Here is a 27,152-nt window from a genome sequence, read left to right on the forward strand (position 1 = left end):
TAATGTAACATATTACTTTCATAAAAAGTAACTAAGTAACACAACCAGTTACTTTTTAGGGTGTAACACAATTTTGTAATGCATTACTTTTAAAAGTAACTTTCCCCAACACTAGCATTATGTGTATATTTTTTCTTGAAAACTGAGGGACGGTTTGGTTGACACTGGACATATTGTACTATAGATTTGAACTGAAAAACAGAAAAAAAATGGCAAAAAACAGCTAGTGAGAGTAAAAAGATAAATTACATTTGCTACAGTAATACACTTCTGAATGAAACACTGCATACTAGGACTGTAGGGTGATACAGGGACTTAAGTTCTTGCATCATACCAGCATTCATCTGCCTCTTTAGTTCTGACATCATTTCTGTGGGCATATACCACATTTAGACAGCTTTGTATGCTTTATATGTTAAAGATGTGCATCTGACGAAGCTAAAAGGCAGGTTATTGCTAGACTTTGTTGGATTTGCCTGAGCAATTGTGTAAAAATGGAAAGTGGAGTCCAGAACTAGAATAAAAACAGGAACATACTCTAAAAAACATGCTCTCGTAATGTTTTCCTTATACATTTTTAAAATTGTCTTTGAAGGATCTTACATTGCAGGAAATGTTTTTAACACATCAGCATGTTTCTCATATTATGTCAAGAGGCTTTAAATGACTGTACAAGGACTATGGAAATACTATGTAAAGAAAATTTATTTGGACTAAAATAAGTTGGTTTAGGATTTTATGTAGGCCTATAAGTTAGTCTAAACTAGACCCATGGCCCAGTGAGAAGATAGCTTAATGTTTTGGAAAACATATTGACATGGTAAATCATTCATGAGGACACGTGCCAAACAATGCCAGGCCATTTTCCATTTCTGGAGTTTGCACGCACATACTTGTAACAGCTCTGGTATAAGGAAGATCATTCATTGAACTACGGAGAGATGAAATTTATTAGATTCACTGGCAATATTCTGTTTTGTTGATTCCCATTTGTTTGTGAATTTATTAAATGTAAACTATTTACGATATAATGTACTATATGAATAAGTTTAAAGTGCTTTCTAGGTTCAGTTTTGTGGGCCGAAGAGCGCCCTCTGCTGTCAGCGTATCATATTGCCACCGGAAATACAACGTGGTGCGTTCCGGAAATACGTGGGGCAGATGGAAACAGCTAGTGGCGCGAAATCTCTGGTCATTCGTGGGTGAGTTTATATACTTTCAATTTGGCAGTTAGCATAATTTAGCTGATTGTTTACTATGAATGCGGGCAGTTGCAGCAACGTCCTGTCATGTGACATACTAAACTGCATCGTAAACTGTTTTAAATGGTGTTTCTAAATCTTGTACAAAGTCATGGCTGCATAGCCATATACAAATACGTTATACAGAAGGATAAAATAACTTTCCAGGACAAAGGCTAATTAAAGTGTAAGAAAGGCAATACAAAAGTGTGCAATGACTAATTATGAGCTCATATTAATTTAGAAGTTAACATGGAATATTATTTAAAATAAAAATCACACTGTCAACCTAGAATCTTGATGTTGGGGAAAAAAATTTTTAATGAAAAAAGTCCATGTTATCAGATTTATTTGTGAGTTCTGTAACTGTACTGTATATTTATCTACTATGTTTGCTTTATATTTGTCCAACAGTGTTTTTGTAATAAACTGATGTATTTGCATTTTTTACAACAGACTGTCAGTCAAACATTTGTAAAAGTCTTCACATTATGAAATGTCTTTACATTATTAATTTATATGATTTTAATGTGTCTGTAGGTGAAGATGAGCAAACGCAGATCAGCCACTCTCACTGAAGCCCAGTGTGTCTCTCTGGTCTGTCAAATGGTTTTTATATAGAGTTTTCTGATGTTTCTGCCTCTACACATTTCTACAGTTTGTTGTTTTTTATTGGGTTGATCGTATCTGCAGGCTCAGAAGCTCCTGCGTGAGAGACTGTGTCACCAGAAGCTGCCGGATCAGCCTGCGGGTCTGGACTCACAGCACAAGTGTGTTCAGTTACAGTAATATCTGATCCTGTCTGCTGTAAATGTGTGTGTGTATTCTTACACTGTGTGTGTGTGTTCAGGCACTTGCTGGAGCTGTTGAGACGTACTGCTGTTCATGGAGAAAGCAACTCCGTCCTCATCGTTGGTCAACGAGGATCTGGCAAAACTATGGTATGAAATATTTGAGATTCAAGGTCCGTTCACACCAAGGATGATAATTATAAAAACTATAACTATAAAGTTTTAATAATTGGGATCTCCAGACCACAACTGTAATGATAATAACAGAGTGGAACAATATTATTGGAATCACTTTCTGAACATTTTTTTTTTTTTCAGCTGAATCAGAATCCATCCTGCTTTAAAAAGCTTGAGCATTTAAATTGGCAGATGACAAAACTGCAGTGAGCTTATAATAAACAGAAAGTTATCATCTGCTGGACACTAATATAAATATGGTTATAGTTATCATTCTTGATGTGAACAAGCCTTTGCTCTCTCACTGATGACTGGTTCATTTATTCACACGGGGTCTCTTAAAGTCTTTTAGAGCAGGGTCTTTCCAGTTTTTTTTTTTGTTTAATGCCCTTCCCTCGCTAACTTCCCTCAGTCTCGTTGACTCGGATGTACATCATTGCTTACGTTGCATGAGTGCCCACTACTGGCGGAACCCTGAATTGGAACGTCCTAAACCCTTGATCCTTGAAACCCTTAATCCGCTATGGTGTTGATTTATTATTTACATTTTTTCCTTACGAAACTGTTTAATGCAGCATTCCAAATGTATATAGGTGTGTTTTGTTTTAGATATTTAAAAAAATATATATATCATTGTTGTTTGAGGTGGGTAAATTAAACACGATATGCAGCAACGTCACAATCGTGTTGCATTGTGGTATATAGAGCAGCCTGAAGGGTACATATAAAGTAGACTCACTCCCTCTATTTTGGTCTGTCCATATAAACTTTGCTCGTCCACTTCACGAAGTGGAACGCACTTCAAAATGGTGGCAGGGATTACCCCGAAGGGGAGGCGTTAGGAAAGTGTGTTAGTGCGTGTCTAAAACTGGAGTGGAATGCTACCTTACAGTGCGTTCCAAAGGGGATATATCGCCCTCTGAAGGGCACTTCGGAGTGAAAACAATCATGGCTGCCATGTTGAAGGGTTGTTCCAAACTGAAGTGCTCAAAACTGGCCGCTTCAAAGGGCCCTTCGGAATGAAGGATTTCGAAGGGTACAACTGATGGACACTTCGGGCCCCCATGAGAAAAAGAACTGGACTGTTGCTCAGTGGTCCAAAGTCATCTTTTCAGATGAAAGTAAATTTTGCATTTAATTTGGAAATCAAGTTCCCAGAGTCTGGAGGAAGAGTGGAGAGGCACAGAAACCATGTTGCCTGAAGTCCAGTGTGAAGTTTCCACAGTCAGTGATGATTTGGGCTGCCATGTCTTCTGCTGGTATTGGTCAATTGTGTTTTCTGAAGTCCACAGTCAACGCAGCCATATACCAGGAAATTTTAGAGCACTTCATGCTTCCTTTTGCTGATAAGCTTTATGGAGATGCTGATTTCATTTTCCAGCAGGATTTGGCACCTGCACACACTGCCAAAGGTACCAAAAGCTGGTTCAATGACCATGGTGTTACTGTGCTTGATTGGCCAGCAAACTCGCCTGACCCGATTCTCTATGAGGTATTGTCAAGAGGAAGATGAGAGACACCAGACCCAACTATGCAGATGACCTGAATGCCACTATCAAAGCAACTTGGGCTTCCATTACACCTGAGCAGTGCCACAGGCTGATTGCCTCCATGCCATGCCACATTGATGCAGTAATTCATGCAAAAGGAGGCCCAACCAAGTATTGAGTGCAAAGAAATGAACATACTTTTCAGAAGCCTGACATTTCTGTTTAAAATATCCTTTTTTTATTGATCTTATGAAGTATTTACATTTTTTGAGATTTGGTGGGTTTTTGTTAGATGTGAGCCAAAATCATCACAATTAAAAGAACCAAAGATTTAAAGTGCTTCAGTCTGTGTGCATTGAATTTATTTAATACATGAGTTCCACAATTTGAGTTGAATTACTGAAATAAATGAACTTTTTCATGACATTCTAATATATTGAGATGCACCTGTACATTATATTTAAAGTAAAAGATCGACAGTAGCTTATAATGTTACTACAGTAAATGAATGCGTATTAATACAAAAGGGTAAACCAGGGGAAAAAAGACGAAGGCGCCTTCTTGATTGTCTCGTTAAGATGACGCTGAAGTGCGTTCCAAAAAAATAGTTTTTTTTTTTTTTTTTTTGACCCCTACACCCTTCATCCCTTCGAAGCTCTCACTTGAGGGTAAACCCTGTGAAGGGATTAGGGCATAGGGATGAGCCCTTCCGAATGGATCGCAGGGTTGGAGTCTCGACTAATGAGCTGATGATCTGAATCAGGTGTGTTTGATTAAGGAGACATGGAAAACATGCAGTGTTGGGGAGGCTCCATGTATGTGTTTGGGAACCCCTGTTTTAGAGTCATAAATAAAAAAAAGAATGAAAATTCTGTCATTATTTACTCACCCTCATGTATTTTCAAACATTTTTACTTAAAACACAGAGCAGATTTTTATTTATTTTTATTTTTATTTTTTTTGTTGAGAAACACCATGTAGCTCTTTTCAATATAGCAACATTCGTGTGTCAAGCTCCATTGAGGACAAAATAATTACATAATAATATTGAAATAATATTATAATTATTATGTAATATAATATTTCATATAATCTTATTATATAATAATTATAATAAGACTAAACATATTTCAGTGTCATCCTTACACTAAGCTTAAAAATAGTTATTATATTATAAAAAATGCCCATGTGCTTACTTATCAAAATATCAAATTGTGGATAAAAAAAATTGTGGATTTTGGGTGAACTGCTCCTTTAAATCAGTCCAGATATGAGACATTCAGCTGCCACCCCACCACAAATGTTTTAAAGGGGTGATGAACTGAGAAATAAAATTTTCCTTTTTGACATATAAGGTCAGCATACTGTAAGAATATCCTGTAAGTTTTAGAGCTGAAAACTTCCTTGTTAGTCCAGTAAAAGCTTTTATTGACATCATACCCAGCAAACGACAGGACTGTTTTCTGTGTGTCAGTAAATCAAACCCGTGACTAAACGTCAACTTGCATTGTTTCTCTTAGTAGGATGAAAATAATCTGTTATTTAACAGTGATTAAATTATATAAAGAAAGTGATCAAAGAAAGCTCCCTTTGTAATCGTTGGAGCAGTGCGCGCTGAAGCTGTCAATCAAACAGCACAAGTTTATCAGTGACTGATGCGCAAATCTCCCATTTAATTCAACAAATCTCTTAGTTATTTTGCGTTTGCACTGTTAGTCATAGATGCAAAGTGTTACAAGGGTACTTGGTTGTTTCAATAAGTACTGTACATTGTTTCCTTTACTCATACTTTAAAAACTAATGTCTTTAAAGGGGAATATTTTATGTATTTGAGGTCTGAGATGTGGGAACAGTGAAGAGAGATGGCAAACAGTTTGCAGTTTAGCTCAGTATTGCCATCTAAACAGCCAATATTGTCTTAAATATCCTGCATTACAGTTTTGGATATATATGGTATTAAAAATAAATAAAAAAATCCTTAAAGTAACTACAAATGAGCATGTAAAGCAAATATTTTTTTTTAAAACATATCGTGCGAAGCATGCCCCCGCCCCACGCAATGTTCTCACCTTTTTCCCCCCTTACCTGTTTGCATCCCTGGTTAGTGAAATGAAAGCATGAAAGCATTTGTTAGTGTACAAAAATTGAGTTGCAATGATGAGATCACTGCTTTCATGCGCTCACCATGTCTGTGATTGACTACAGTGTTCATCACTGCAACCCTTCATGCCACGATCTAAATATAATGCCATCTGAATGTAATGCTATAATCAACACTTTTCACGATTAGTTAATCTTGAGAGCTGGAATAGTAAAAATGTGCTGAAAGAGAGAGTAATACTTGGCTATTTCAAATGGAAAGATGTTATCCAATCACAGTAGTGGGCGTTTACACTGAAGTCTCACAGCAGACACGCCCCTTAAAACTGTGTTCAAACCAGAGGGCTAAAATCAGGGTATGAAAAATGCCTTTTATTAAAAAATTATGACAATTTTGGATGTAAAATGCATACTAAAATTATAAGTGCACCCCACTTATTGTTTTATAAGTGCATTATAAAACAATAAAACAACACAGTTCATGACCCCTTTAAAGGGAAATCACATTTCATACTTATTGATTATTACTTAATTAACCAAAGTTAATATAAATGAACTCTGCAGAAAGTGAAGTTATACTTAACTATTTTTGTCTTCCTGTACATATATCCAAGCATTCCTAAATCACGATACATTTAATGGAGATGCAAAATGAGATGTTTTTAAAATGCATCAAATTTAAGAGTTAATGCTTAAACCAGAAAAAATATCTGCCAGTGGGGTCAGAAAAATAAACTTGTTTTTCTTTTGAGTTGTTTGTTTTTTTGACTCCATTGGCTGATTTTGTTTTTTTAATCCTTATCATTTTGCATCTCAAGTAAATGTACCTTGACTTAGGATATTTGTTCTGGAAAGCTTTAAAAATACAGAGAATGAGCATGACTTTTTGCAGTGTGATGCAAAAGTTCAGTACAGTTCCTCATTTGTTATGCATTGATTTTTAATAATAATAAAAAATTCTGTACTTTGTGTGTGTGCTGTGCAGCTGCTAGGTTGTGTCCTGAGAGAGCTCATGTGTCTGAAGGAAGTGCAGAAGAATGTCCTTCTGGTGGAGCTGAACGGTGAGTTCATGCACATAATTTTAGTGCCATTTGTACCCTGTATTAGTGACATGAGAAGCTGCAGCTCTATTGCATCTCAAGAGTAGTTGTTTTGGTGACAGCGATGATTTTCTGAGCGCAGGTCTTCTGCAGACAGACGACAAAATCGCTCTGAAAGAAATCACTCGCCAGCTGCACCTGGAGAACGTCGTAGGAGACAAAGTGTTTGTGAGTGTGATGCTGGAATTATTTACCTAAAAATAAACATTCTGTAATCTTTTACTGAAATATTGCAGATTTTGTACTGAGAGGTTTTCTTGTGTTTTAGGGGAGTTTTGCAGAGAATCTGGCTTTTCTTTTGGAAGCGCTCAAGAGAGGTGAGGCTTCATCACTGTTAAAATTTTAGTTCTGGAATTGGATACTTATGAAATTAAATTCAGATTGCATTTATCGATTCCTATGTGCCCATTTTAATGTGATTTTAAACCATTGAAGTGCAAGAAAACAAAAGAGAACTCAGTTTGGCACAGAAAGCTGCCTCTTAATAGTGCTGGAATACTCCATAGTCCATAAGGATAACTTTTAAACCTTTAAAGTCAGCCCTACTGTGAGCTTCAAGGTTAATCGATGGTATTTTCTTTTGTTGAAGCCATCAGCCCGCATTATTTTAACTTGGTTTTAAAATAATCATGTTTAACGGTGGAATTTGTGGGGGAAAATTACATTACCCATGATGCTGTACAGAAAATTCCACCAATCGGAGTGTCAAAACAAGCAAAATGTGTTAAAAGAGCTTATCTCTACCCACTCCCATGAAGCACCGTGGCTGATGTATTCGAGTTGATCTCCTTGTGCTTTTAAAATACTTAAATATTTGAATATAAATATTTTTAGAATAAAATAATATATATTGTTTTATTTATATAATAAAACATAATAATTTTTAATTTGATTATGCTGTTCACAATGCTTTATGGATTTGTAGTTCTGTCTGCAACAGAATGTTTTGCAAAAAGAAACAATAAATGTTTACATCTATAAATCATTTATCTTAATTGGAATCTAAAGTGAAAATCGATAAGAAAATAATTGAAATTGAAAGGCAGAATTGAAATCTTTAAAATTCAAATACCCAACCCTAATCACAGTAATATATTAGTATTATTTATACTATTCTAATATTTATTCATATTTTTATGTATTTTTAGTTTTCATTTTCGTTTTAGTAATTTAATTCTTTTTTTTTTATTATTATTAATTATTTTTAATATTTCAAATTTTTATTTCAGTTTTGGTTTCAGTAATTTTAGTTCTTCAACTTAAGCCTATTTTATTTCAGTTAGCTGCCAAAGCAACATTTTTACTTTTCCATTTAATTTAAGTTTTTCATCCAATATTAATATTTTATTTCAGTATAATTTTTAAGTAACAAAAATGTTTTTTAACAGTTTTATTTTTAGTATGATATTGTTGTAATATACTGGCATTATTTGCTACATCTCAATAAACAAATTGTTTGAAAAAATAAACAACATAACACTGCAGTGATGTTGTCTTATTCTGTCTGTTGTGGTGTCAGGTGACAAGAGCAGCAGTCGCCCTGTGCTGTTCGTGTTGGATGAGTTTGATCTGTTCGCTCATCACAAGAACCAGACGCTGCTCTATAACCTGCTGGACGTGTCTCAGTCTGCGCAGACGCCTGTCGCTGTGGTGGGACTCACCTGCAGACTGGTGCGTCTGCTCCAAAAACATCTACAGACATGAGGGCTGCAGTCAAAAACCTACTTACTATAATTTCATCTGTCAACTACTTTACTGTAATTTAAATTCATCAATATTTTAATTTAATTTTTAATGTTCTCATTTAATTTAACATTCAGTTCAGTTCAGTTTATCTTTATTAATTTCCCGAAGGCAATTTGGTTGCAGCACACAAGCATTTCACATAAACAACAAAAACACAATACAAACATTAAATATTCATTTCCTTCCCCCCCCCAAAAAAAAATTCCTCACCTTAAATTTAAAAACTTAACCGCTGAGGGGATAAATGAATGTCTAAACCGATTTTTTTTACTAATCGGAGTTCTATACCGAATGCCAGAAGGGAGAAAGTTAATCTCATGGTACATTGGATGAGAATCATCTAGTAAAATACTTTGGGTTTTACCCAGAACCTGTCTATGATATAACTGGGCCATAGACATCTGCTTACTCCCAGTTATTTTACTACCCTGATTTACAATCCTTTCAAGACAATTCTTGTTTTTCACATTTAGAGAATTAAACCAGCACAACAGTGAAAAGGATAACAGTGACTCAATATAGGATCTATAGAACATGCACATCAATGTTTTGTCCACCTGAAATGACCTTAATTTCCGCAAACAATACAACTCTTGCCCAGTGCCTCCCTTTAAATAATGATGTAGACTGCAAAAAATGATTTTCTTCCTCAGTCGTTAAGTCTGTACCAAACAATGCATCAAAATTAAGCGAGTTTATGCTTAAAATAAGAACAAATATCTGGGTTTTTTGTTCCTACTATGATTTATAATTTATAAATTTATACAGATTTGGATCAACTTGAGGGGGAGAAAATGACAATAGAATTTTCCTTTTTTGGTGAACTCTCTTTAATATCTTTAGTCATTTTGCTTTTCCAGTAAATGTACATTGATTTAAGAAAGATTAGATATTTGTACTGAAAAACGAGACAAAAATGCTGTGGAAGAACATCAATTTTTGCTGTGTATTCTATAAATATTGTGCAAAAAATATTCAGAAATGTTGCAATTTAATGTGTTTTTGCAAAAAAAAAAAAAAAAAGGTTTCTAATATAATCTGTCCAATATAATGTTGACAATGTAAGGGACAGATGAGAGGAAAAAACGTTTAACAGAAAACATTTGTAAAACATGGTAAAGTTTACTTTAGCCTGATAAAATGAAAGAAAAAATGAAAGAAATAATGTGGCATTTGCTTTTTCATAGAAATTGATTTTTACTATTGCAACATCATCACTGGTTCTCCATGCACAGGACAAAGACCCTATGAAATTTGTTGTACACTATTTTTATTATTGACTTTTATTGATTGGTTCTTGTAGCCCTCATTCATGAACATTGACACATCAGGTGATATAATGAAACCAAAGCTGATCATTCTCCTATCATTTATAGTTGTGTATATGTGTGCATTACAGGACGTGCTGGAGCTGCTGGAGAAGCGAGTGAAGTCTCGATTCTCTCACAGGCAGATTCATCTATTCAGCTCGCTCACGTTCAGTCAGTATGTGGATGTGGTTCGCGCTCAGCTCTGTTTGCCTCAAGACTTCCCAGATCCCAAATTCTCCAGTGAGTGGAACCACAGCGTCACGGTACGGATTCAGCAAGCATCTTTTCTTGTGTTCATAGAAAAAATGCATACATTTTAGGGCTGGGCATTGACACAAATTTCCTTCCAATGTTCATTCTTGTTTATTTTGTGCTGTAACTAGTAGTAAAGTGGAAGAGATTATCAGTTCATTTATTGTTTGAAATTCATAATAAAATGAAACACAATATGAAAGCGGACTTTTGTAACAAAACTAACAAAACTTATTGTTATTATTGGATGGCAGGCGCTACTATAATGATTTGTTCACATCAACTGAAAACAGCACAGAATAAAAGATTGATTCTTGGGATTTTAGAATCAAAGAAATTGACATTTTACCCAGCCCTAATACATACTGTCAGGTTTTCTTACCTTGCGTTCTCTGTTTTCCTGTAGAAATTATGTGAAGATAAGTCGGTTGAGGAGGTTTTGAAGAGAAACTTTAACTCCAGTAAAGATTTCCGCTCTCTGCATTCACTGCTGGTATATTTAAATTAATGTATCTCTCATTCAGACCACAGTTGGAGATCTTGAATTGTTCACCTGTGCTTGTGTGTAAACATATGTTTGTATGTTGTAGTTTCTGGCTGTAAGTCGAGTATCGGTCTCTCATTCGACTCTATGTGAGGCAGATCTGCTGGAGGCCAGTCGCTTGATTTCAGCTGATTCCAAAGCAAACGTTCTTCACGGTGAGAACTCGATTTTTACTGCAGTTTCATGATTGTGATTTTTACATATTTTACACATCTCTAAAAGAGCTGCAGTAATGCTCATCTCTAACTTTCTCAATTACCTTTTTTCCAGGTCTGTCTATTCTAGAGCTGTGCTTGATTATTGCCATGAAACATCTGAATGACACTTACGATGGAGAACCCTTCAATTTCCAGATGGTTCATAATGGTACGGCATCCTTCAGCACTCATGGAAGACCTTTTAAAATGGTGTTTTGCAGGCCTTTATGTATTTAAATGTTAATTTTCAGCTCAAAAGAATGTAATTCCCTCCCTCAGAGTTTAAGAAGTTCATTCAGAGGAAGTCTCACTCCATTCATAAGTTTGAGAAGCCTGTGCTGATGAAGGTCAGTTCTCACATCACATCTTCAGATGGCACAGAAGTTTCTGTCACCCTGTTTGCTGCTTTCTAGTGGTCAAACATTAATAACTTCATACTGTTCATACTGTCTACACGCAGGGCCTAAAAGTAACACTCGCCAAACGCAAGTAAAAATCGGTGTTGGCAATTATATGAAACGGTGTCACTCGCCAGATGGCTTTGGGGTACATAAAATACATACAAGTCAAACCATGCACATAAAGAAACATATATACAACAAGATACATATACTCAACTATACATACACTACGGAATACAACGACAACAGATTAAAAAAAAAAAAAAAAAAGGAAAAAAGAGAAAAAAACTTAAACGCTGGTCACCAAACATCTAATTTATTCATTTATCAATGCAATGATTATCCCATTAAAGGGATAGTTCACCCAAAAATAAAAACCCCGCCATCACCCATCCACCCCCAAACAGCCCCAAACCCGCACGAACCCCTCCGCTCTGCAGAACACAAAGGAAGAAATCCGGAAGAAAGCCAGCAACCAAACAGACCCCGCCCCCCACCACCGCATTTATTTTTCCTACTATGGTAGCAAATGGGGGGCGAGATCCACCTGGCCACCAACGCCCCCCAGCATCCAGCAGAACAAAGAAACCCATACAGGCTCGGAACCACCCCAGGGCAAGCGAACAACGGCAGAACCACCATCTCCAGGAGAACCATCCCTTCAACTTATGTTTCAGTTTCCTCTGTCTAGGAACTTTAAAAGAGGGCTCCATATTTTTCCAAAAGTAGTCATTTTATTCCTAAGTGAGGCAGTACATTTTTCAAGCGTTACTGCCAGTTGGCATTTTGAATTCTAACAATGCATGAACCTCTCCCGGAAGGTCCGGGAGTCTTGATAGCGGCCCCCTGACACCAGATTATATACAATATTCCATAAATCGAGCGAGCGAGAGAAAAAGCCTGTTTCCACCTTGTATTCAGATGCGTTTTCCATTAAACGATCACAAGTGGTCAGCTAAGACGCATTACTGTTACACCTGGTATTATCACGTTTCAAATGCATCTTCTGTGACCACTTGCTTTCAGATTTTGTGGAGACCCTCGCCTATTCGTCTCACTCAACTACATCACTTTCGGCACATGAAAAGTTGTGCCATCTCCCGGAAATTAGTTTTTGCAGGGTGGGATGTAGAACGTGAACATTGCCCGGGACAGTTGATGGACCAGCGCTGCATCGTCATGAAAGTTTATAAATATTCAAGTACAAGAAGATGCTAAAGGGAGCTCATTTCGATACTCGCGCCCTGTGTGGAAAGTTTTGTGCACACGCATCCAAGGCATGCGCCTAGAAAGCCGCGTCTCAGGCAGCGGACAAATGCTAAACTGAGCTCTCTTTCTCGTCTTTTTGCACTTGAGCGGACAAATTCACGGGAAAAAAAATAGTACCCTAGTAAACATAGTCTGTTATATCTTAAGTGAACATAAACAGTTGAGAAAGTAAATGCATGTGTAACAGTATTAATATATAGTGATATTTTATAGTGATAGCAGCCTAATATTCCTACTGTTGTCTATTTTTAATGTTAAACATTAAAGGACAAAGAAAAAATCACTCAACTGCTCTTGACTTTTCTGTTTTTGGCTGGTAAAAATATATTTATGGCCGGTAAATTTTCTTAAGTCACCGGCCATTGGCATGTGTGGCAAAAAGTTAGTTTTAGGCCCTGGGTACACGTATTCGTCCCAAAAATCTTCAGTATGAGTCTTTTTGTTTGGTGCACATGTGTACGAACACAGTGTTATTTTAACCTCTATATGTGCAGAACTTTTCTTTGTGCAGAATGTAAAAGATTTTAGAACAAGTTTAAAATACACACTGCAGCTAAATTCAGTTGTCAGTTCACCTTTTAGTGCTTAATTGCATTCTGTACACACACAGTTCAGTAAAATACGAGAATGACAACCGCGTTCTACAACCGAATTAACTCGAAAGGCCACGTACACACTGCAAGTTTCAGGAGTGACAACCGGAGTGAATCCCCTAAATTATCGTTACATGTGTGTACGGAACATGGCTCGCTCTCGAAAATGCGATGATTGACAGCTTGGAAACCATAGCGATGTTCTGGCGTCTCTCATGTCTCGTTGGTATCCATTATCATGACCAAAGTAATATTAAAGTGACAAAACACTTGTTATATTTTCAGCAATTTAAACACACTAACACAGTCGATGGTGGCGTCGTGTTTTGTTTATGCTTGTACAGCCTGTTTCACTTATTTCCTCATTCGAGTTGCCAGACTTTGCTAGAAAAATAGCCCATAATAAACCGAAATAAATCCAAATGCTTTATGCTAGAAAAAAACCCCAAAATATTGGGATTCATGTCTGCTCACTGTAATAACTCAATAAACCCGTTCGCTGTTTGAAACGAGCTTAAACAACAAGACCAAAACGCTTATGAGTGATCATGGCAACACACAAAGAGCGCGCTCTGTGTAAAACAGGCTGTACAAGCATAAACAAAACACGACGCCTCCATCGACTGTGTTAGTGTGTTTCGTTAAATTGCTGAAAATTACGTTTTATCACTGTAATATTACTTTGGTCACAATAACTGATACAAAACTCGAGAGACGCCAGATCATTGCTATGGTTTCCAAGCTGTCAATCATTGCATTTTCGAGAGTGAGTCATGTTCCGTACCCACATGTAATGATAATTTAGGGGATTCACTCCCGCATTTAAATGCAGTTGTCACTCCTGCAACTTACAGTGTGTACGTGGCCTATTTGATCTGCATGTGCACACTTGGCATTTTCCTTTCATTTAATTGCATCTCATTCAGAATACTTTGACTATACTATGTTTGACAGTATCCAGACTTTTAAGTGTGCACAACTGTGTGTGTGTGTGTGTGTGTTTTCAGGCGTTTGAGCATCTGCTGCAGCTGGAGCTGGTTCGTCCGGTGGATGCCGGTGTGTGTAAAGTTCAGCGCGAGTATCAGCTAATGAGACTGATGCTGGAACATGGTCAGGTGATGGAGGCGCTGCAGAGGTACCCACAATGCCCCACAGACGTCAAACAGTGGGCCCTCTCGGCCTTCGGCTGACACTGCCGTCTTTAATTGCTGAAATATGCATTTTGTAAAATTCAGTGTATTTGTATAGTTTGTATATGCAATAAAAAATAAGTTAATATAATTGCTGATTTGTAATGTCTTTGTTTCAGACTCTTCTAGTTCCATCAATGATGTATAAATATTGTTTTTGTGCTAACGTTTTGAGCACATTATTAAAAACCAGATAAATTTGATCAACCATTACTGGAATGATGTTTGTTCATAATTTTTAGAGAACCTTGCCAGAACGTTAGCCAAAGTTCTAAGAACGTTCCCTTTTAGCTGGGATAGTGTGTCACAGATGTTGCTTTTAAATAACCACATTTGCGTGGAGAACTGAACATCATGTTTGGACATTGCTAGAATGATCTGTACCTATCAGAAACTGATCTTTCATACTCCTATATAATTATTGGTTTGTCTGTGTCCTAAGTTAGTTCAAGCCTGGATCCTCTTACTCATTTTCTAGGGCCTATGGAAGTGTGAAGAACTCTATTCAGGAAACTAAATTTGACTCCTGATCTTCACTGAACATACTGGTCTCTCTTTATGGGGTCAAATTGTGTTCCCAAACAAATATTGTTTCATGAAGACCTTTCACTGAACTCAATGTAACAAACACCACAGAAAGAAGAGTAAGTAATTGTGAAGGTCATTTAATTCGTCAATCAAATCATTCCTGATTCATCATTATTAATTGCAGGGATCCATGATTCTGCGCATGGAGCTGAATCTGAAGCTGAGGCCCATGTCTCTGAAGCTCCTGTACTCTCCAGGTCTCAGGTACATCATCCTGCCTCTGTAGTTTGGCTGCTCATAAAGCAGCCAGTGGCCATCCATCACATGACAGGACCGCATCTCAGACAAACGGTAACGATCCGTCATGGACTCGCAGTCATCCGTGAGCTCGTGCATCATACCACCAAAGTTCTCTCTCTCGTAGATCCTCATCCTGAAGGGTCCTCTGTGCTGCTCAATGGTTTTGAAATAAAGACTAGTGAGAAGCACTCTAAAAACCCACTCTTAGGAAAAAAAAGAGTTCTATATAGAACCCTAGTTTTCTTGAATCAATTTAAAAAAAACATAAATGTTCCAAAAGAAGGGTTTCACAGCAATGCCACAGAAGAACTATTTATGGTTCCCCCAAAGAACATTTCAGTTCAGCAGCTCTTAAAAGAACCATTTTTGTTTTAACATTTTAATAATTTAAAAAACCTTTTTCCACTATAAAGAACCTTTTGTGGAATGCAAAGTTTACATGGATGTTAAAAGTTCTTCATGGAACCATAAATGTCAATAAAGAACCTTAATTTTTAAGAGTGTATACAAGGAGAAAATTATACTTAAATGATTCTTAATATAATAATACTTTCACGTTTCACAGGTAATTTACATTTTTTAGATTTTAATTTAATTTACAATAAAACAAAATTAAAACTAAATCCATAAAATGATCCCATTATGGAATCCCTTAAAGGTTCTATATATGAAGTACCTGACAGAACCATTTAAGGTTCCCTTACCCTTTCTTCTAAGAGTGTACAGTTCTAATAAAATGCTTCTGCATTCGAAAGACTGTTCTTGAATTATTGGTTATGCAATCATGTGACAGTATGCATAAATAAGAGTTAGAGTTAAGAATGCAGTGCCATACCTGAGGGATGATACGGGAGGATCTAATGGAGTCGCTCAAGCCCAGTCGCTTGCAGTCAGAATACTCGCCTCTACGCACAAAATACTGGTTTCCCATGAAATTGGAGCGATCGTATACCATGAAGCAGCCGCTCTCCACCCGGCAAGAGCTGCAGCGGCTCAAATATGAGTTGAGCTCAGGGCAGTCATTGCTGGTCTCGTAAGACCGACCCTGGAAGTTTCTGTCCTCGTAGAAGATAATCTAAATGAAGCATAAACATAATTTATCAGTAAACCAGCTAACATTCTAGTGATGTTATCTCAAAGTTATGAACAAATGTTCTTCCAGTAACATCAATAGAACTTTTGTTCAGAATTATCTGGGCTTTAACTCTTTCCCTGCCATTGATGAAATTTTCCGACTAGTCATGTTTTCACTGTTATATGGTGGAGGGCGCTATTAAGCATCTTCTGAAAGAGTACAGAATCTCCAGATCAAAACACGGGTGAAGAAGAAACAAGCAATAGAAGCATTGCTAACCCACATGTAATCTAACGTGATCATCACACATTTAACAGCATATAAATCAAAACTGCCTAACATTACTGAATGAAATGTTAAACCCATGAAGAGGAAATAACTGTGAACTGTGTTGATGGACTCGATCTACTCCATCTGTGTTATGATCATCATACCGAATCCCTTCTAGAAAGAAGTCTATGACAAAAACGCGATTTTCACTTTTTGCTCAAAACGTTGCTTGATGAAACTAACCCATATTCAAGTTTTAATAAAAGAGAATGCATGAAACAAGCATTTTTTGTTTGTTTGTTTTTTGTTTCAGAATGTTCAGAGAACATTCAAAAGTAACGTTCCCAAAATGTTTGCAAAATTATAAAACGGATTGGGTTTTTTTAACGATTGCGCAACCACACACACAAAAAAACATTTTAAAAAAATGGGCATTTTGAACATTCAGAGAACATTGAGAAATAACATTTTCATAACTTGATGGAAACGTTAACAACATTCTTAGAACATATATTTGTTAGCTGGGAAGCAGCAGTACCCTGAGGAATTCTATAGCATTGCGTTGGTTAATGCAGTAGATGTTTGCAGTGCTTACCTTGTTCATGGCTGGTTCTGTGCAGGAATGATCTACCGCTGCCGCTTTTATACTTGATAAGCTCTGCTATAGCTTTTTGTTATTCAAATAGTCAAAGCTGATGAACAAGCAAGAGAACTTTTCTGTTAATTTCTGCATCTATCAAAGGCTTCCAACAACAAAAACTATTGTGCATCAAATGCAGTTTGTGCCTGAATGTTTTTAGAAGTTTAATGATCTATTTAGTCCATGATCAACACAATAAGAAATATAGAGCCTCACAAAACCAAATCATTTGTAGCTGTGTGGGATGAAAGAACAATATAAAACCACTACTCAAACTTTCATTGTCACAAAAATATTTTTACTATAACATTTCTGTCAGCCTGAGTAGTGTGTGGGATTTATATATTGTATCTATACTCATTATTAAATATTAATACATGTTAGGAAAAAAATGGGGAGATGTGAGACATTCAAAACATTAAACACTGACTCCTTCATCCATCATTAAAACCACTAATTATTGAAAATTTCAACAAAATGCAAAAAAATGTTTTGAAAATTTAGTTTAAGCATTTAAAGTATTTCTATACTCATTCCTGCTAGTTTTCCTGGATGTTATGAACTGCAAGCACAGTTATCAGAATATTTAAGGGTGTTTAAAAGTCTATTATTCAATAATATATTATTATTTAATATTAACTCCACTAAATATCAGATGAGAGCAAAACCTGAATTGATTTGAGCAGAATAGGGATAATTCTGCTTATAGCTGAATCAAATTTGTTTCGTAACTGATGAACTATGCAACATTGACACTGTCATTGAAGTGAATTGTATCAACTTTGAACTAAATTCAGCTGAATAGTGACACTATTGCCTTTGTACACACATTGAGCTGAATTACAACAGTATTTTCTTCTGTAGATCTGCTCAAAGTTGAAATTCAATGTTTCATAATTGATGAATTTTGTACACTGCAAAAAAAAAAAAAAAAGCTTTTCTTTCTTGGTATTTTTGTCTTGTTTCCAGTCAAAATATCTAATAATTCTTAAATCAAGATGCATTTTCTATACAAGAAAAATGACAAGATATTTAGTCTTGTTTCCTGGGGGTAAAAAAAAAAATCTAAATGAAGTGCATTTTGCTTAAAACAAGTACAATTATCTGCCAATGGGGTAAGAAAAAAAAATCTAGTTTTCAGTTTGCATTAAGATTATTTTTCTTACCCTGTTGGCAGAAAATTTTACTAGTTTTCAGCAAAATGCACTTTTTCCCCCCAGGAAACAAGACATTTTCTTATATACAAAATGTATTTTAATTTAAGAAATTTTAGATATTTGCTCTTGAAATAAGAAAACTCTGTAAGAAAAGCATTTTTTGCAGTGTTGCACTAGCAGTTATTTTCTTGTTTATTACTGTGGAGCTGCTTTGAAACAGTCTGTATTGTATTGTATAAAGATAAAAATATAATTTACCAAAAGAAATGTGATATAATACTGAATATAATGACTCCTTTCTAGGAGGTTGAGATCAGTGATACTCATTCAAATGAGAAATAAATGTGTTTGTGGATCTGAGGCCTCGGACAAAAGGTGTCTGTGCTGATGATTCAGGGAGATTTTCCCATGATGGTGATCCGTGTGCCAGCAGAGAGTACAGGAGCGCTGAGAGCGCTGAAATAGTTTGATCCATCTGAGTGAACACACACAAACAGCTGATCCCACAACAACCTGAGCTAAAGGCTGCTGCTCGCACTGTAGACTAATACAAATGAACGTAGTGTTACAGCCTAGAGGGTGCACTGCTGAGGAAAGGGTTCTCTTGGAAATCAGCTTCTCTTTGGTCATGTATCATGCCTGTGAGTGAATAATACAAAATTAGTCATAACTAATGCTACACATATCCAGTTTTATTTTTGTACTAAAAAAGTACCTCTTCTGAGTCAAAAAGGACCCGTAAGAGTATGCACAGAAATGACAGGACTATAAAAACATTTTGCACATTTGCAGAGAAACAAGCTTCTTCAGGCTGGACACTTAAATCAGTCCATTTCAAATCTGTGTTTTGAGCCTATGAACACTGAGATTGCCAATGATCTTACAAAATAACTTGTTTGGTTAAAGGGCTTGTTGGAAAGATTAAATTAGTTATTCATCAGGGTGTATCTGTACATTTTTTGGAATACCAGTCTGTGTGGCTTCTTAACATGGGTGTGTACAGTATTACACAAGCGAAGAAAACGTGTTGTGTAAAACATGATTATCTGCTGGATTACTACCTGTTTCCTGGTTACAGAGTGTGTGGCATGTCTGTACTAATTCATCATTCTTTTCTCTTTCTGTCATCCAACGTCAAATACTAAAAAATAAATAAAAAGTATTGTTACGCAACCCTTGAATATCATAAACATCTTAAAATAATCACAAAAACAGTATATATATTTTACAAATCACCCCCCCCATACACAAATATATATAGATATGTTTAGAATATGTCACAATTTTACATTAAAGGTGCAGTAAGCAAAATGCTTATATTTGAAATCACCAAAACAAATATGCCCCTTCCCAAAAGGATCACACCCCTATCTTGATAGCTCCGCCCCCAAATTCACAAACATGCTATGCAACACAGGCACCTCCCCCCTCATGAATGTATGGGTGCTTCTCAATACTAAAATTGATGTTTCTTCGTTTCCTTGCTCCTCAGTACTTCAGCCCATGACCTGGAAACCGACCGTACTCCGCCATCTTGAAGGACATCTCAATTCTCTAATTGTACCGCGAGGAATGAGGAGTGAGGACGCATCCTAAGGAGCCATGAGCAAGGACACACAGGTGTATCCTTCCCTTGCATCTTAAGGGGGTGGAGCTAAGACACAAGGAAAGGAAATGAGGATGCGCAAATTAGAAATGAGACACCCTCTATGTCCCTTACTGCTAACTGGCTACAAGTGTGTTTTGGTGCTCGGTCCAATCCACTTTAAACAGTGTTTCTCAGAAATTGCTTACTGCACCTTTAACTGTTCAGGACACTACCTAGTTGTGCTACTCTTCTAATGCAGTTTTAACAAAATGAAAACCTGTAATAAGGACAAAAATGTTACATTGTGTCCCTCGCTTAACACTTAATAAATCAGACCACCATAATGTTTTACCGTTTTAAAATTCAGTATCACAATCCATAGTGTGGTTCTATATAGAACTCTTGGGTTCTTGACTCAAAAGGTTCTATATAAGAAGAAATGTCTTAAATTATTGCATAATACTTTCATGTTTAATACGTTATTTAAATTTTTCTAGTAATGAATGTTTTATGAGCTGCTTAATTCATTCAATTGAATTACATCAAAATTAATTAAAACTAAATCCATAAAGTGATCCCATGATGGGAACCCCTAAAAGGTTCTGTGTGAAGCGCCTAAAGGAATATTTTAAGGTTCCATATAGAACCTTTTTTTAGTGTCACCCAAAAAGGGTTGATTTGGGTCTTGAGAGGTTTGGAGGTTCTTCTGTTGAATCTTTCTCAAATCTATCTAGGAGAGAAGTGCTGTGCACTATCTGCGACCTGAGGCGGATTTTATTTAGACTCGGTCTCATTTTAGTAAAGGAAGATTTCCTGCGGAGAGATTTCGGTCTGGTCACGCCGCTGCCGTCTCGTGCATCCTCTTCGCTGCTGTTGTGGTTTAGTGGTTTCAGAGGTCTGAAATTGGACTGAATGACCCTCGACAATCTCCAGCGACCCGAATCTCCAGCATCCACGTTGTCCGCGTCAGATTCCACGCACGCGCCCACGATGTCTAGAATGTTTTGCGCAATGTCACTCTTCAGGTACTGGTACGCTTTTCTTCCGTTGTAATCTCGAGCCTCCACATCGGCGTCAAACGCTCCGACTAACAATTTGACGACCTCGAGGTGATTATGCATCGCCGCTAAATGGAGAGGCGTGTAGCCCGCGCTGGAACGCGCGTTGACGTTCAGAGCGATCTGATGTTCTGTGGCAAAGTTGACAAGCATTACAATCAGTTCGTGTTTCCCGAGCTTTGCAGCCCAGTGCAGACAGGTGAATCCCGTAATGAAGTCTTTCCTAGTTATGAGGCTGGGATCTCTGACGAGCAGCCGGTGGAGACTCTCCCAGTGTCCGTCAGACGCGCACATCATCCAGTCGTGTTCCAGCGGCTCCAGCGTCACCGACGCGGGCTCATAGTCGCCGTCAGGCCGCGGGCAGTCTCTACACTTGCCCGAGAGATAAACGGAGTTTCTCAGAGCTCCGCTGCGACGAACCTGCGGTGAACTGTTCATCAAAGCCTGGGCGAAATGCTTGCGGCTGTTGCTGATGGAGTCATCTGTCAAATTATTGACCTGCCCAGGTGTGTTTTCTTTTCCAGCCTCATCCATTGATTCGTCTTTCGCTTCACATGCCGAAATACACGCAGTTCCCTCATTCTCTCTCACTGATATCTCGGGTCTTGGGCTTTTATCAGCCGCCTGTGATTGGTTTATTTTCAGACTTAAACCAGTTTTGTCCTCCGCCGTGCTGCTGCTTGAATTCCCCATGTCAGATTCTGTCCTGCCGTTCACACCCATTGAAAACTTGACAGAAATATCCGGCTGTGATTTTGCACCTCCCGCATTTGTAGTTCCGTAACCTGAGCCAGGTAACATGCCTTCATATACTCCACTTTTGCTGGGAGAGGCCTCGTATTCTTCATGGGATTTGAGCTCATCGGCTGGACCATTTCTGTCACTCTTCTCGTTTGGGCGCCTAAATTTCTTTTTAAGGCAAACGTATTTCTCGCCATTTTCCTCTTTAACGTAAGCCACACTGTCTACATACCGTTTAAAGGCTTCCTTTGCTACTTGTTTTAACGCAGGATCTTTGGGGATTGTCGTTCGAAAATGATCCGTTAAATCCACGTTCTTCACGCGCCCTCCCTTCTCCTTTATGAAATATAAAACTGCTTCTTGGTCGCATTCGGTCGCCATCGTGTGTATTCATTAAGCTTACGAAATACTGCCTCTGTAAATCAACTATCACGCACTAGTTAACAGTAATCTACATAAATGATATCGATGTAAACAGACAATGCTGCGTCTGTCCTTTTCCCCCCGTTAATCTGCTTGATGCTCTTCCATCCCCCGCCCGCACTCACTTGCTCCGGATTGGCAATTCTCGGTTTAACCTGCAGGTGGAGCGCTGCTCAAAAGCATCCTCGTCTGCTCTGTAATGAAACGAATGGATTTATGGGATTTACGAATGTTATTGTTTCGTGAAAGACCAGATTCCCAATTTGTTTAAAGTATGGGAAGCTTGTTTCAGTCACGAATAAACATTAAGAAAGAAACTGACTTTTTATTTCACAATTCTGACCTTTTTTCCGCAATTCCGAGGTTATCTCACAATTCTAAAGAAAAAAGTCATGGACCTTTTTTTTTTTTTTTTTTACAGACCGCGATGACGCGTTTTAAAGGTCATCAACTTCGTAAATCATTTTTATACTTTAATTAAAAAAAAATTTACATTTATAACACTATACTTCGTATTATATTTGTATCAAATTACATGAAAGTTGTGAAAACACTATTGTGGAGTTTTTCTTGCTATTTGAGCAAATGGGAACACATTTAATGTAGTCTTTCATTCTGCTTCTGAGAAACCTGAAAATGTGCAAAGGGTAAATAAATAGCTAAATAAAACAAATAAAGTCAGAATAGCGAGATATAAACTAGCAGTCGTGAGAAAGTCCGAATTGATATAAAAGGTCGCCCTTTTAATTTTTTTATTTTTTTTATTCAGTGGCAGAAACAAGCTTCCATATTAGGAAAGCTTGTTTCCACCACAGAACAAAAGAACCCACTTTTCTTCTTGTAATTGTGAGAAATAAAGTCAAAATTGCATGAAAAAAATGTAAAAAATGTGAGAACTCGCAATAGCAAGTTATACAGTCCATTTCTGAGATAAAAAATAAATAAATAAATAATGACATTTTCTAGCCATTTCAAGTTTATATACATTATTCAGACAAAGCGTTTTAGTGCACCTTTTACAAATGTGTATGTGGCCAAAAAAAATGAAAGGTATTTAACTGTTGAACCATTGCTTTACTACCTAGAATTAAACTGAAGTCCAGAGTAAATTTGAAAATGGTATTAAAACATGAATTTGAAAAGACAAAACAAATACTCTTTCAATTATTTCTGAAGATCCATCATATAAAGACACCAGTTTAGTGACCAAGATTTAGTGACCAGGTTTTAATTGAAACATTGGTGCAACATTATTTCAATGTCACATCACAGCATGACCTGTAATGTTCACAATATTTACAAAACTGCTGTTTAGGACATCTTAAAAAAAAAAAAAAAAATCAAATGAAACAATAAGAAATTATGGACTTTAACAAACTAAACCTAACAGCCACATCAAAGCTATCAGAAACAAACATAATCAAGTGCACAACATACTTTACAAAGTCGACTGCTGTAAAGTACATACTGGTGAGAAAATATATACTCAGATACGTATCGAAAAAAAAATATTGACATCAGAAAGGTTCGTAATACCAGTCAGATACCAATCATAAAATAGCAAGCAAAGACAACAAAATAAAAATGTTCACATACATGCACGCACGCACGCACACACGCACACACACACTCACGCGCACAGAGAGAAAATGAAAGAATATGACTCAAGAATAGAAATGGAAAGGTTTTGGGCAACACTGACCACATAAACACAAAATGTATTTTGACCTTGAACAGTAAGACTTTGAACACAGAGCCGCAGCATTGCACTGACAACAGAGCCGACTTCACCAGCAGAGACGTGCACAAGTTCAACACCATTCGTCTGTTTGAGTCTGTTATCGGGGCTTGAATGTTTTCACCTCTGGAACATGATTAGAAACAATATTTGCGTTGATATAGTTTTCAGATCCACTGCATGGAAATATTGCACTTAATTTTGTAGTGAATTTTCTGTAAAGACCGACGACAATGAGAGAAAACGGCCAATACCTGGAATTTAATCTTCCCTAGATTAGAGTTCAAAATGGATGCAAACTAATGAGACACAGCAATGTGCTGTAAAATCCTACACATATATAGAGTTTACACACAAGAAAAATAATTTAATCAGCTCTTCATATTGAGTTAGTGTTAATGGCAGACATCCATGTAGCATCATGTGCTACAGTAATTATGTACAACCTGTCCTGACCCCAACGCTGACCTCTGACCTCCAGGGTGAGGCTCATTCGACATCCCAGTCTATGACCCCTAAACCACAATTACAACTCAAAAAACCCTTCTGATCATAATTCATCAAAGTACCACAGACGCAATGACACAAACTCCTCTCACTGAAGAGACATTTCCCATGAACTCCTTTTAGAACTTGAATCTGAATGATAACAGCACTTTCCTGAGTCTGTATGAGATTCAATACATCTACAGTTCATCTGTGTCTTTCAATAATGCAGCACTCAAAAACAATAACACATTATTATTACAACAAGATTGGGCCACGTTAAAGAGACTCATTTTGGATGTTGGTTGGCTGATATGTACACGGTCTCGGACTGATACTTACGGAAGCTTGTTTCCACCACGCAAATTTTTAAATCTCACAATTCTGACCTTTTTTCCCCTCACAATTCTGAAATTTAAACCCATAATTGTGAGGAAAAAAAGTCAGAATTGCTTGTTTATATCAGAATTGTGATTTTCTCAGAATTATGACCCTCTCACAATTCAGACTTTATAACTCATGACTGAAATAAAGTCAGAATTCTGAGATAAACTTGCAATTTTTTTATCAGAATTGAGAGTTTATCTCAGAATTACGACTATTAATCTCGCAATTTGGACTTTATAACTCACGATAAATTCAGAATTCTGATATATAAACTCGCAATTACGAGAAAAGTCAATTGAGAGTTTGTATTATAATTACGACCATCTCGCAACTCTCACTTTATAACTCACAATTTAAATAAATTGAGAATCATGAGATATAAACTCATAATTGCAAGAAAAAAATGTCATTGCAATTTTATATCAGAATTGGGAGTTTCTCAGAATTACAACTTTCTCAGAATTGCGACTATTAATCTCGCAATTTGGACTATAGAACTCACGACTGAAATAAATGCAGAATTCTGATATATAAACTTGCAATTACGAGAAAAAAGTCAATTGAGAGTTTGTATTATAATTACGACCATCTCGCAATTCTGACTTTATAACTCACAATTTAAATAAATTCAGAATCATGAGATTTAAACTCACAATTGCAAGTATGAGTGAGTTTATATCAGAATTATGACACTTTGACTATTTCTCAGAATTGCAACTATTTACCTCACAATTCAGACTTTATGACTCACGATTGAAATAAAGTCAGAAGATATAAACTCAATAGTGAGAAAAAAAGTTTGAATTGTGAATTTACATCTCAAAAATATGACTCAGATTTTGGACTTTATACTCATAATTGAGATATAAACTTGCAATTATGAGAAAAAATGCAGAATTGCGAGTTTATCTCAGAATTACGAGTTTATCTCAGAATTACGACTATTTATGGCGCAATTCTGACTTTATAACTCATGAATGAAATAAATTAAGAATTCTAACAAACTCGCAATTGCAAGAAAAAATTCAGAATTGCGAGTTTATATAAGAATATATTATATATAATATAATATATATTCTGCGGCAGAAACAAGCTTCCATAGACACTGATCCCGGTTATGTTGATATGCCAAAAGCCAACGTTTCCAGTTACTGACAGCATTTTCCCTTTTCAAAGTTACTGAGATAAAGTGATTGGTGTTCAGCTGGTCTTGTGATCTCAGCATGAGGTGACCGTCTCCATGTAGAGTAAATTGGCTTTCATTACACTATTGATAAGACTGGAGGCTGAGCGGACAATGAAATTAAGATTTCCCAAAAGTACTGTTCATTTCTTGACGAGTGAAACTTCAAGGAGAGAGAAAATACTGAGTGCATCATGAAAGGCAAAACAAACAGAGTAATACTGAAGGGTACATTTGTCTGTGTGTGTGTACACACACACACTTATAAGGCTTTACCGAGCATGTGCGCAGGGCTGTATTATTGCCAAGTTTTACTAAACGTCAGGGTGTTTCATACATAATTTTTAACACACATTATAAGGCCCCAGTTTTCCTCAATGTTGGCCAGTACAGTATGAAACCAGAGTGTTTCATCAATGTGGTCTAACTCAAACAAATATGACAACAGAAAGACCAAAATAACCGTATAAAAACAGAAAACATCACAGGACAATTCTAAACGTATTAATGTATTAGTGTTTAGTGCTGGAAGACCTGAACTATATATAGAAGCCCACAAGTACGTGTCAAAATTGTAACTAGCCCATTCAGCTGGTGAAGTCCACTCTGACACACTCACACACATACACACTCAAAATACAACTCAAACTGAAGCTTACAAAAGTCTCAGATTGACTCTTATTCATTGTAATGTCACAGGGCCTTATGGGCCAATGAGACATTTCTGCTTTGTGTTTTGTACAGCTGAAGATAAAGTGTGCATTGAGTTGGCTTGTACATGTCATTATCCTACAGTATTTACACTTCTTCCCATGTTTTTACCATGAAATTTCTGTATTGTCTATATACACATTGAAAACATATCAGAAATATTTGGACTGTGTTCTTAAATGCAGTTTTTTTTGTTTCTTTTTTTGATATTTTTTCTTGTACACTAGAAAAAAATAGTTCTTCAGCAAGTTGTATTTGCTGCCTTTTCTAATTGGCTGATCCAGCACCTGTCAGTCTCTGGGTGAGGGCGGGGCCAAGATGAGCCGTCTGCTAGAATGTAGCACCACGATCAAAGAGAGAAAGAGAGAGAAAGAAAGAGACACTGACGCCTGATCGCTGCTGTTATCTGGAGATTTTCCTTCTCTTGGGTTTGGGCAGTTTGACTTGACGATCCTGGTGAACCTGC

General features: G+C 36.8%; 4 protein-coding genes across 10 annotated transcripts in view; 1 reads left to right on the top strand and 3 right to left on the bottom strand.

The window, feature by feature from the left end:
* The first annotated feature begins 890 nt into the window (after positions 1–890).
* orc4 (origin recognition complex, subunit 4) lies at positions 891–14,405 on the top strand. The gene is made up of 14 exons (XM_067373976.1): positions 891–1,202; positions 1,782–1,838; positions 1,935–2,011; positions 2,092–2,182; positions 6,785–6,860; positions 6,982–7,067; positions 7,168–7,216; positions 8,419–8,570; positions 10,045–10,218; positions 10,614–10,700; positions 10,798–10,906; positions 11,022–11,117; positions 11,228–11,295; positions 14,219–14,405. The coding sequence occupies exons 2-14, from the start codon at positions 1,788–1,790 to the stop codon at positions 14,399–14,401; spliced, it is 1,299 nt and encodes a 432-aa protein (XP_067230077.1). The 5' UTR covers positions 891–1,202; positions 1,782–1,787; the 3' UTR covers positions 14,402–14,405.
* A 698-nt stretch (positions 14,406–15,103) lies between these two features.
* Positions 15,104–18,867, bottom strand: crygm4 (crystallin, gamma M4). 2 transcript variants are annotated; one of them, XM_067372998.1, is made up of 4 exons: positions 18,630–18,867; positions 17,170–17,266; positions 16,065–16,304; positions 15,104–15,379 (listed from the first exon to the last, which is right to left on the bottom strand). In XM_067372998.1, the coding sequence occupies exons 2-4, from the start codon at positions 17,176–17,178 to the stop codon at positions 15,104–15,106; spliced, it is 525 nt and encodes a 174-aa protein (XP_067229099.1). In that variant the 5' UTR covers positions 17,179–17,266; positions 18,630–18,867. The 2 variants fall into 2 exon arrangements, with proteins under 2 accessions (XP_067229099.1, XP_067229100.1); XM_067372999.1 differs by lacking the exons at positions 17,170–17,266; positions 18,630–18,867 and adding an exon at positions 16,446–16,472.
* Positions 18,868–20,618: 1,751 nt separating this feature from the next.
* Positions 20,619–22,147, bottom strand: sowahcb (sosondowah ankyrin repeat domain family Cb). Its single transcript, XM_067374361.1, has one exon. The coding sequence runs from the start codon at positions 22,137–22,139 to the stop codon at positions 20,619–20,621; it is 1,521 nt and encodes a 506-aa protein (XP_067230462.1). The 5' UTR covers positions 22,140–22,147.
* A 1,008-nt stretch (positions 22,148–23,155) lies between these two features.
* The window catches only part of LOC137010654 (methyl-CpG-binding domain protein 5-like), a 35,391-nt gene continuing 31,394 nt past the window's right edge, over positions 23,156–27,152 (bottom strand). For all 6 annotated transcript variants that reach the window (XM_067372831.1, XM_067372829.1, XM_067372830.1 and 3 more), the window contains one exon: positions 23,156–27,148. In XM_067372831.1, the coding sequence (XP_067228932.1) occupies positions 27,089–27,148 (60 nt within the window). In that variant the 3' untranslated portion in view covers positions 23,156–27,088. The remainder of the gene's footprint in view (positions 27,149–27,152) is intronic.

Source organism: Chanodichthys erythropterus, chromosome 21, assembly GCF_024489055.1.
Source record: "Chanodichthys erythropterus isolate Z2021 chromosome 21, ASM2448905v1, whole genome shotgun sequence".
Classification (NCBI taxonomy): domain Eukaryota; kingdom Metazoa; phylum Chordata; class Actinopteri; order Cypriniformes; family Xenocyprididae; genus Chanodichthys; species Chanodichthys erythropterus.